General features: G+C 32.2%; 1 protein-coding gene across 1 annotated transcript in view; it reads left to right on the top strand.

Moving 5' to 3' along the window:
- The first annotated feature begins 2,717 nt into the window (after positions 1–2,717).
- LOC143076704 (degenerin-like protein asic-2) overlaps positions 2,718–11,710 on the top strand; it is a 28,149-nt gene continuing 19,156 nt past the window's right edge. The window contains exons 1-3 of the mRNA XM_076252546.1: positions 2,718–3,083; positions 5,629–5,812; positions 9,220–9,256. Coding sequence (XP_076108661.1) covers positions 2,914–3,083; positions 5,629–5,812; positions 9,220–9,256 — 391 coding nt within the window. The 5' untranslated portion in view covers positions 2,718–2,913. The remainder of the gene's footprint in view (positions 3,084–5,628; positions 5,813–9,219; positions 9,257–11,710) is intronic.

Here is an 11,710-nt window from a genome sequence, read left to right as displayed (position 1 = left end):
TAAAGTCGAACGATATCGAAGTGTATACAACGTGCCCTAAACGTGTCTCAAACTTATCTGTAGTGCGTTAAACGCGCTTGTAGCGTATGTATAACGTGCGTGTAGCGTACAGGTATACGCTAGACACACGCTTGAGCTGGATTAAATTTTTATGCTGCATAAAAATTTCCTCGAGTTGTAGCGTTCACCAAGCGTATAACTTTGTATTTTGACGTACTTCAAACTATGCAACGCGCATACCGGTAACGCGCATTTATTGATTGCGTAGCGTTCCTCTGACGTGCAACTAACGTATACCGACTTTGTCAATTTTCTCTGTACGTTCGGTGCACGCTGGTCTATACGCCAATGTGTGACGCTGGCATTACGAGACAATGGACGTCATACTTAACTCCGAAATATATAAATAAACTAAAATATTAAAAAAAAACAACTTACAAAGACCAGAGGCTCCTGACTTTCGACATATAAAAAATCTTCATCATTTATTGTTTTTGTTAAAAGCTGGAAATTAGAACTCATATCAGGCTTTTTGGTTGTAGCAATTTAAATACTCCTTCGTGTTATAATATTGTAATGGAGTGTATGCCCCCCCCCCCCCCCCCCCCCCCACATATTAATAAATCAAAGTACTGAAGTACGAGAACTTGCGCGAGTCATCCGATGTTCAGTACTTCAGTTCTTTGATTTAAACTTTAGTTCTCGTATATGCACGGTGATAATTATGATACATCTCTATGACCTTTACTTCAACTTTTCCCTGAAACTTTATTTTTCATAATTCATAATTCTTAATATACATGAAGTTCTTACATGTCTTGCTGTGTAATTCGTATATATAGGTCCCCAGGCCGATTTCTTTAATTGAGTAACCTTAGTTAATTGTTTAAGAATCAATTATCTGACTTCGTATTATGATAAAACTATTTAATATTTAATAACTAAGTCTTCCGTAGCTCTGTTTCCAGGACAATGTTATGATTAAGTATTAATTTAACAATTAATGACACACATATAATCAATCTATGGTAATTCAATGAAAATACCCGATCATACTCCGAAAGGAATAGAGCCTATCCAACCCGGAAGAACGTATGGTCATTGCGCTGTGTTTTAAAAAAGATGACTATTAAAACAAGATATAACTTTGCGAATTATAACAAATTGTGCAAGTAAAATAGGCCGATAATGGAAAAGGTATGAATTATTCGAGTTACAAAAATATTGGATAACCACCCCAATAACTACATGTATGTAGAATTCAATTGGCCATGCAGTCACAGATTGGACACACCATTGTATACCCCTGTCACGAAAAGATGTTTTATCAATATCATTATTATTTCTCTTGACTAAGCAAAATTAGAAAAACATATTTCTTGTGGAACATTTGCAAACGCACGGTTTAATATATCAAAAGAGATAAAGTAACTAAAATTCAATAGACAATTGCATGGTTTTAATACCATCAACATTTTAAGTTAAGGAATTATTGTCTTTTAAATACGCCTTTTTTGTTTCTTTTCTTTTTACTACATATTAAATGTTTGAATTTTTCAATTATATCATAACTGATATCGATGTTATTCAGTCACCATTGCGTTAGACATTTTGAAGGATGAATGTAAAAGATTTGTTTAATATTTCTGCATTTGAATCCGGAACATTAACTGTATTTCGGTACTTTTTATATTGTTTCCTTTACGAAATCTATCGATACAAGAGGCTATGGATGCGGGTTTACAAAATAGAGAATAATGAACAATTACTACAGAAAATGGGACCCCCCCCCCCCAAAAAAAAAAAGAATAAAGAAACAAACAGGCAAAACTAGAGAATGATGGGGTACTTGAACATAAAGAACAGAACAATGGAATTTATCTATAAAGACTAAAGAAAATTGGCTTTAAAAAATTAAAAATACCCTTATCAAGACCCTCAAATCAAACTGAAGAACATATTTTTTTTTTTTCAAATCAGCAGATTAAGTCAGTTTGAGCTTTTATTTTAGAGATGATTGATTGGTTGTTATTGTTTAGGAATACCTTTCATCATTCTTTCACCTTTAGTGTTAACCTTTAAACCATATTGTTGCGTCTGTCCAAAGTCAGGAGCCTCTGTCCTTTGTCTCGTATGATTTTGAATTTGAGATCATTTAGATGGTTTGCAGTTTAGTATGGCCTCAATTATCACTGAACTAGTATACATTATTGTTTAGGGGCCAGCTGAAGCACGTCTTTGGGTGCGGGATTTTCCCGCTGTGTTGAAGATCCATCGGTGGTCTTCTGTTGTGTTTTATCTTTGGTTGGGTTGCTGTCTCTTTGACGCATTCACTATTTCCATTCTCAATTTTATTTCAAACGATGTTGGTTTGCTTGTATCTCCGTTAAAACATAGTTAGGTACTTTTCCTGGACTTATTTAAGATGTATCTTCTTCTACACGTCCGACGCGTTTTTCTGTAGTATTTAAATTAACCAGCAATATTGAAACCAAAATTAACACTATTGAAAAGCCTTCGTATTAAGATGTTTTTGTTGAGAAATTCAAATTTCAATTGATTCGGTGTTGCTAATTTGAACAGATCAATTTTAGAATCTCCTGACAATTGTAACTATCAAGTCTTGAAATGACTAAAATCGTCCCTAGAGGACTTCATTTCATCAATTATTGAATATCCCATTGGACAAATAATTTAATCGGATAAAAAGCTTTCATTGTTAACATGCCCAGAGATAGGCAACAGAAATCTATTGACAGACTGAATTCTTGTTAGACACTATTTTCTATAGCGAATTATTGTGCATTTTAAATTGAATTTAAAATTAAAATTCCCGTATGTAACACCGTATGCATATAAATTCAGTGGCAACTGCATTTGGTTCCTTTTTTCGGACGACCTCAACTTAGCAAGATGTTGGTCTCGAAGCTGAAAGAGTTTTCTGGTTATACGTCTATCCACGGAATTGGACGATTCGGAGATGCTACCTATATCTTGCAGAAGATTTTCTGGACTTGTATTTGTTTAGGATCGTTTTCAATGTGTGTTTTTCAGATATACCGCCTTATTGGTCAGTACACAAGGTAATTAATCAGTTATATTTTGTCAATCTCAATTTGAGCCATAAGTGCTTCTGTTCAATCTGACAGATCATTGTTGTCCTAGACTATCCATTGTACTTCAGGCTTTAGAATTTAATTACCTTTCGGTATCCTGTGATAGGGATAATTTAATTTGTGAAAATTATATATGCATCTTCATTTTGAACTATTTAAAAAGGGTATTCTTCTTAAATATGATACTTTTGAACTTTCATTTGACTGTTCGGTCATAAAATGTCATTATATTGTTAAACTATTCATTATTTTATCGAAATCATTTTCTTTGCAATATTTGTCCGTCAAAGTAATTTCAATATGATGTAACGATTTTTTTTTTTGTAAAGCTTTTTGTATTATAAGTAATAATTAAGTGTCAAGTATATTTTCACAAAGTCAGAAATTTGTTTCAAGATAATTCTTTTTGTAAATAATAGATAAAGTCACAGCTTTACATAGTTCTTAAGTTTTCTTACGTAAAGAATAATTAATCCTTTAGTCATTTCAATTACGGCGCTATTTAGCCTAAAGCTCAAACGACAGATTTTTGTTATAATCTTGTAGGATTTAATAATGTCTCCCATGGATATATCTTGGATATTTGGTATATTAACACATACACTTTTATTCAGTTGGTTAATAAATGTATTAAGAAATGGGTGTTTTTATAATGGCTCTGTTATATGTACTCGGTCAGTAATAATGGCCTCGGATGTCTGTAATGGCCCTCGGCGTTGCCTCGGGCCATTACAGACTTCCTCGACCATTATAACAGACCTTGGACATATAACAGGGCCATTATAAAAACACCCATTCATTAATACTATAGTAATACATTTTAAGTAACAGGTGCTGTTCAGTATTAATCCTTGGAGGACACAATTTATTAACATTCACTACAAAAAAAATTAGTACTGTAGATGGACACTATTTCATAACTGTTGCTGTAAAATGCTGTCCACTTAGGAGACAATATTTCATGGCAATGGACATTTTTTATTTTCTATTGCCTTCTTCTCCATGTTCTCTGACATAGTTAGTAAAGATCTTCTGATTTGATTTTACATTCCTTCTTATTGTTATTCTTTCATTGACATTACCATTTGCTGGGGATTTCTTAGAACTTAAATTTCTCTATATTCACTTCCATCCATTATTTGTTTGTTTACATTTGTATATTAATCAATTTCTCATCAATCCTTCATATTTTAATAAAAATTCAAGTATAATTAAACTTTTTAATGACATTTGTATTACTTCCCTTAGAGGACACAATTTAATAGCAATTATTATGAAAATTTGTCCTATTGGTGGACACTATTTCCAATCTTTTGAAGTAAAAAGCTGTCCATTTGAGGGACACTATTCCATGGCAATGGACATTATTAAATTTCCAAAATTCTTGGAAAAACTGTCCACGTGGACACTTTTTCATAGGACACTATTATGTCTTACAAATTCTTATCGTATTATTTCATTGTCATTCAGTTATCTCCTTTCTATCATGAAATTGTCACCATGTAAATTCTTGATTTATATATGTTTTCTGAAGTTTGTAACTTCAGTGAGAGTCGGGCATTCGGACTGACAACATCCGCTCAATTTGTATCAATCTGTTCAATGTGTTAAAAGTACATAATTTTGTAAAACTGCATGTATTCCATACTGAATCATTAAATTGTTAACTACTACATAGGACTTGTGTCTAATTCTACAAGTGGAGTTAAAGCGAGTATTCTCAGTCAAGTGACTAGATCCTAGTCATCGTCTACCGTTGGCATCGCCAACGTCTGTAATCGATCGTTGGTTGCAGCTCGTTCTCAACTTCAAATCAGTAGCCAGTCCGGTTACATTTGTGGATAAAATAATGAATAGTTTAACAATATAATGACATTTTATGACCGAACAGTTTGTCAATGAAAGTTCAAAAGTATCATATTTATGAAGAATATCCTTTTCAAATAGTTCCAAATGAAGATGCATAATTTACACAAAATATCCCTATCACAATCCTCTGGTTTTGACACCACACCCCTTTTTAACAACATTAATTATATTTATATGGTTTTAATGCAAAAATAAATAAATAGCCCGTTATACAATGAATAGAGATTATTTGTGTGCTCAAATACAAGGCTCCGTGTTGAAAACCGTACCATGGCCTTTAATGGTTTACTTTTATAAATTGTGACTTGGATGGAGAGTTGTCTCATTGGCACTCATACCACATCTTCTTATATCTAAAGATGACCTAAATAATTAAAGAATAAAAAAAATGAAAGACTCCAAATCCAGAACCTCCTTGTATTGGGAAAAGTAGTTCAGTGCGCTCGTAACGGTGGAGGTGATATTGAGATTGCAATCGTCAATCCTCGGAAGAATCCGCTACTCTCCTTCTTACGGAATCGGCCGAGTTGTGACGAATGGTTGAGATCGATGCTTCAACAGTTTTAGTTCGAATACAACAGAGTTGTTGCTATAGTTAAAAGGTATACACGTATTTCAATTTATTCTATTTATTAATTTTCAGCGAAAGTGTAAACACACAAATATCGACTACTTACTCAAAGTTGGATTTTCCAAGTATAACTTTTTGTAATTTAAATCCATTGAGTTATAACAAAGTCAAGAAAGTAGCTGCGTTCTATCAAATCGTCAACGAAACAGCCAAGGCATTAAAAGTAGACCCCACGTTCTTCGATGATGCTATACAGGTATGACCCTATATATACAAGTTAAGGTATTATTCTTTATCTAACCTCCTAGACATTCTTACCCTCTAGGCATACGATTGGTTTTAAGCAACCGCGTGGAGACCGTGTATATTCTACATTGGGTTAGTAGTAGGGGCTTATTTTAATACACGGTTAGAAGCACTTGGTCTTACGTCCCTTTAAAAAAAACAACATGGTGTTTAGGCAAAATCTGAAAGGTTTCAACAGACGAAGGAATTGCTGATAAGCGATTAAAAAAAATCATAACACACATTTAAAGCTAACAAGTTGTTATTGTTGGCAATTGTTTTGTATAGACCAAAGGAAGTAGGTTCTTAATGCTATCGTATACGATATTGAAGACTTCATCACTTTGATAGCATACTAGTCTAAATACCACATGACAAGATAGTCGGTATGATAATGATTCGTTACATAGTGTGCTAGTGACCTATCATGACATGTATGGGGTCAGTAAATTCCATATGGGGATTCGAGCTTATATTTGTCTTTATAGCATACTGGTCGATTTAATTACATACGGGTATTTTGTATCTTAATTACAGCTAATTTCCTAAAGCATGTAGAGCAAGACTTCAGTTAGCTTGCTTGCTTTTTATATTCTAATTGTAGATAGATAGATAGATAGATAGAAAGATAGATAGTTTAATAACGTCTCACCATTAATATACATAATACAATATTTACATATATCATAAAACATAAATATATATCAATGCCATTTTTAAAAGAATTATGAGAGACAAAAAGTAAAATTTCATCAAACAATAAAAGGACTTTATAAAACTATGTACAAGTACTTATTAAGATTTCTAAAACAAATTACAAAAACTTTACAGTCTAAAAATTATCGATATAAAAAAAAACGTTTCCTTCTGTCTAAAATAGATTTTCAGGTTTTGGCACATTTGTAAATAAGATTAACGTTTTGGCACCCCAACACTAAAGACAGTTCCTCACGGTTCGTAAATATGTTAAAGTTCTCATCTACACTGTTTATATATTCATAAAGTTCGTCCCTTAAATCGTCATAAAACGGACATTCAATTAGTACATGCTCCTCAGTTTCAGTTTTATTTTCACACATAAAGCAAGTCCGTTCATGCATTGTTAAACGTTCGAAGCGCCCGGTTTCGATTCGTATAGGTGCAACCCCACATCTGAATTGCGAATACGCTCTACGTTGAGCAGGAGATAATAGTGTTTTTAAAAAAAGTTCACAACTAATTTCGGTTTAAAATGTTCTATTATGTCCTTAATTTGTTACCACCACCATCCATACGTCTTGCAGAAACTCTATGGAGATCTTCCGTCCACTTATTTTTAAAATCGGTTTATCTTCTATTTTGGCTAACACTGTAGTTTTGTGAATTGTCCTGTCATTATACCAGTAACTAATTTTACACGATTCAAACTGCTGATACAGTCTATAATTTGAATTTTTACATGCTTTAAAACGCCTAAAACTATTTTCCGTCCAGTTATGAATTCTTTTATTAAGTCGATCAGTGTTCATATACCTTAAACGATTCCAATGATTTATAACAGTTCGCCACTGCCTTACACAAGATGGTTTCCAGGCTGAATCTCCATTCACTGTTACAAGGTGTATACAATCATTAGGATAACACCAAATTCATATATTATATACTAGTATACAGGTTAAACTATACATATATATATTGTTTAAAGATGTCAATTTTATTTACAAGGCTTGTATAAACAATTATACAAACAAAGCAAGCAAGCCAACCAAAGTTTTGCTTTACTCGCATTAGAAAATAAGTTGTAAGAGATTTTTCAATGACAAACAGGTATGATTCTAAACAGGTGTTTTAGTGACATACATTTATGGTTTTATAAAAGAGGTGTATAAAATAAAATGACATACGCGAAAAATTATAAACAGGTGTTTAATGACAGACAGAAATTGTTGTAATGACATACAGAAATTATTCTAAATAGGTGATTTAATGACACACATGCATGATTTTATACGGGTGTTTAATTTCACTCATGATAGATTTAGGTGTTTGAATGACATAGACTCACTGATAGAGGTATGATTCTTAACGGGTTCTTACAGCTAATTTCCTAATGCATGTAAAGTAAGACTTTAGTTAGCTTGCTTTCAATGTTTGTATATTGTACAATTACATTGGGATAACCTTTAATTAAATTTAGATATAATATCAACAGGTTTCACTATGCCAATATATTGTTTGAAGATGTCAATCTTAATTACAAAGCTTGAATATGTTTATGTAGTTTATATATTGTATTATACATGCATGTCTTCTCTGTACCTATGTATTTGGTGATGAGAATAAAGATATATATATAATAAACATTTTATACAAACAAAGCAAGCAAACCAACCAAAGTTTCAGTTTACATGCATTAGGGAATTAGCTGTAATGATGTACAGATTTTAACTCTGAAACATGTTTTTCAATGAAATACAGGTTTGATTCTAAAAATGTGTTTTAATGAAATACTAGTGTTGTCTTCTATACATGTAATGTGGTATAATGACATACATGTATGATTCCATAGATGTTCTAAAGATACTCATTAGAAAAAAATTCGGGAATTGATTGCATTATTTTTTTTTTCAACCGGTTCATGAACATCCCCATGTGTTATAAAATTACAATTGAAATAAACTTTTTTCTCGATAAATGTTCATACTGATTTCATCATTTAAAATGTTTTGACGGAAATGAAATTGAGAATGGAAATGGGAATGTGTCAAAGTGTCAACCCGACCAATGAGCAGAAAACAGTTGAAGGAGACCAATGGGTCTTCAAAACAGCGAGAAAATTGCACCCTGAGGCGTGCTTCAGTTGGCCCCTAAACAAAAATGTATACTAGTTCAGTGATGGTAGACGTCATACTAAACTCCGAAATAGATAGAATAAAGTAGAATTAAAAATAACACAATCTATACTATTAAACGAGAAGACCTCATTTTGTGTGTCGCTTCTCTTCTTTCCACAAAAAATTAATCAACACGCCTCTGTGTCCTATAGGTACAGTACATAGTCGCATTTGTCATCCATTCATATGATTATTCTGATTGAGTTATTTTGGGAGAAAAACGAGAAAAAAGTCATCCGGATATTGTCCCGTCATTGGACGAAATTTTAAGTCAGATTAGACTTCCGGTTTGCGTTTTTCTGTATACTCTGAACATACATATACTACGAATAAAGTGCAATAAAATTGAATTTAGAAGTAAAAAATTGTTCACATTAATATCAATCACCATGTATTCCTTGCTTCAAAGTTTAAATACACCTACAAACAATTTTGCCTATGAAAAACCAAAATATTATACTATGATGTATTATATAATTCATATCTTTATTATATTTTGTTCCAGCCAACCACAGATCAACACACTGAGAATTACACAACCGGTAAGGTTTTTCTCAAATTGTTACATAACGTCCAGGTCCTGAAATAAGTTTACCCTTTCATAAACATAGTTTAGTTTTATGATATATCCGTATTTATGACTAACATACAAATGATAAGATGTGACATAATTGCTAATGAGACAACTCTCCACCATAGACCAAATAGCATAGTAGTTAACAAGTATAGGTCCCCGTATGACCTTCAACATATAAAGTTATTATTGTGAATAAGAGCAAACTTCAGGAGTTTGAAATGCTGGGTCCTGATTCTCAAACAAAATGATTGATAAATTAAACTTAGAATACAATAGATTTTTAGTATATATGTCGTGTATACAAGTTGCAATTTTGTACATGTGTTATAATATGTACAGAAATATTGTACATGTTATAAATTGTACACCGAAAGTAACAAGTTATTACATGTACAAAAGTACCTCGTACATGTTACAACATGTACACAATATTGCTTACAAAGGGTTTTAACTTGTACACAATATTGCTTACAAAGGGTTTTAACTTGTTCAAAATATTGCTTACAAAAGGTTTAAATTGTACAAAATATTGCTTTCAAAGGGTTTTAACTTGTTCAAAATATTGCTTACAAAAGGTTTTAACTTGTACAAAATATTGCTTACAAAGGGTTTTAACTTGTACAAAATATTGCTTACAAAGGGTTTTAACTTGTACAAAATATTGCTTACAAAGCGTATTAACCTAGCTGTACAAAATTTGAAAACAAATTAATATAGCAGGATATACATTTGAAATTGATTGAACAATAAAGAACAATTATAATCAAAAGCTCAGAACGTGTTGTTCTTTTTCTTTAGAGCACAGTGGTCACAAAGTGACAGACATGTTTTTATTGCTTCACAGCTTATGTTGCCATTTTGGGTTTACAGATCATTGTATGTTTTATGAAGTTCAACATGGCCTACAACAGAGTGACCCTTTTTAATAAAAGCATACATTAGAGCACAGTGATCACAAAGTGACAGACATGTTTTTATTGCTTCACAGCTTATGTTGCCATTTTGGGTTTTCAGGTCATTGTATGTTTTATGAAGTCCAACATGGCCTACAACAGAGTGACCCTGTTTAATAAAAGCATACATTAGAGCACAGTGATCACAATGTGACAGACATGTTTTTATTGCTTCACAGCTTATGTTGCCATTTGGGGTTTTCAGGTCACTGTATGTTTTATGTAGTCCAACATGGCCTACAACAGAGTGAACCTGTTTAATAAATAATACATTTCCCCAATGGCAACAAAGTAGATCACTCAGGGTCATCTGAAATTTTTGAAGAAAATGCCTTAAAATTTTGAATAATACCCCGCTATTTTTTGTAAACATGCATGCGAAAATTAAATCAAGGTCTCATATGCATACTCTATAAACGTCAGAGAGACTGAATATGGTTTTCATTGGACCACGCTAAATTTTGAATAACTTTGGAATTACTAAATCTGCTCATTCAACATTTTTTGGCCCTGAGCACAACTGATGTAAATCTTATTCAGCAACTTATTAATTTTTGATAACTAATAAGATCATTACATGAGTCGAATGTTATTTTTATAATTAAAATTTCTATCCTCTCCTTTGAAAACAGGGTTTTGTTTGTAGAGGATTTTTTTCTCGACATACCAAGGATTTTGTTTTAATATCTATCCTGGCTATCAACTGGTATCTTAAGTCTCAATGTATGAAAGTATTTTACTATTGCCAGGAAACAGGGACAGTCTATACTAACTTAGTATACTAACTTAGTATAGAAAGTCCCTGGTGGAAAGTTACAATTATAATTCATCAGGGTTGAGTTCAATATCGTAGCAGCTACGTAGCCGCTACGTAGCTGCTATCAATATCTATGTAACAATTAGTATATAGCTACACGTTCAATAGTGAAAATGTACGTAGCGCTAAATAGCCGCTACGATATTGAACGCAGCCCAGGTGAGTATACTGAATAATGTTTGTTGTGTGTTTTAAAAGGTATTATTAAAGGATGTTTGCTTGTCATGTTTTGGAATTTTGTCAGATTTTCGAAATCCTCTGGTTTTATCCATTTGAATGCCTTAAAAAATTGCCCATGGATCCCCATTCTTCTTTTTATAAATCTTTTACAAGTATAATTTTAAGCCATTTGTAAATGTCTTATAAAATCTTATTTATTTTTTAATAATTTTTGAGAACTTTAACTGAATGATAAAGCTATGAAAAATCAAGGGAGAACATTTTCCCGCCAAAATTGCTATGGTTAATATCTCAAAAACAAGCACATTGACCTTTATATATTTTTTGCTTTTTTGATTCCTCAGTTAATCCCTTATCAATATATTCTAATGTTATGGAAAGGTTTTTATTTTGAAAATGAGCAGCGAACTTCCTTAAGTAATGATAAAAACTATAACATGTACAAAAATCGCAACTCTTACACGACATA

This window comes from Mytilus galloprovincialis, chromosome 5, assembly GCF_965363235.1.
Source record: "Mytilus galloprovincialis chromosome 5, xbMytGall1.hap1.1, whole genome shotgun sequence".
NCBI lineage: Eukaryota > Metazoa > Mollusca > Bivalvia > Mytilida > Mytilidae > Mytilus > Mytilus galloprovincialis.
The sequence above is the reverse complement of the archived record's forward strand: the minus strand, read 5'-3'. Positions and strand labels throughout refer to the sequence as shown.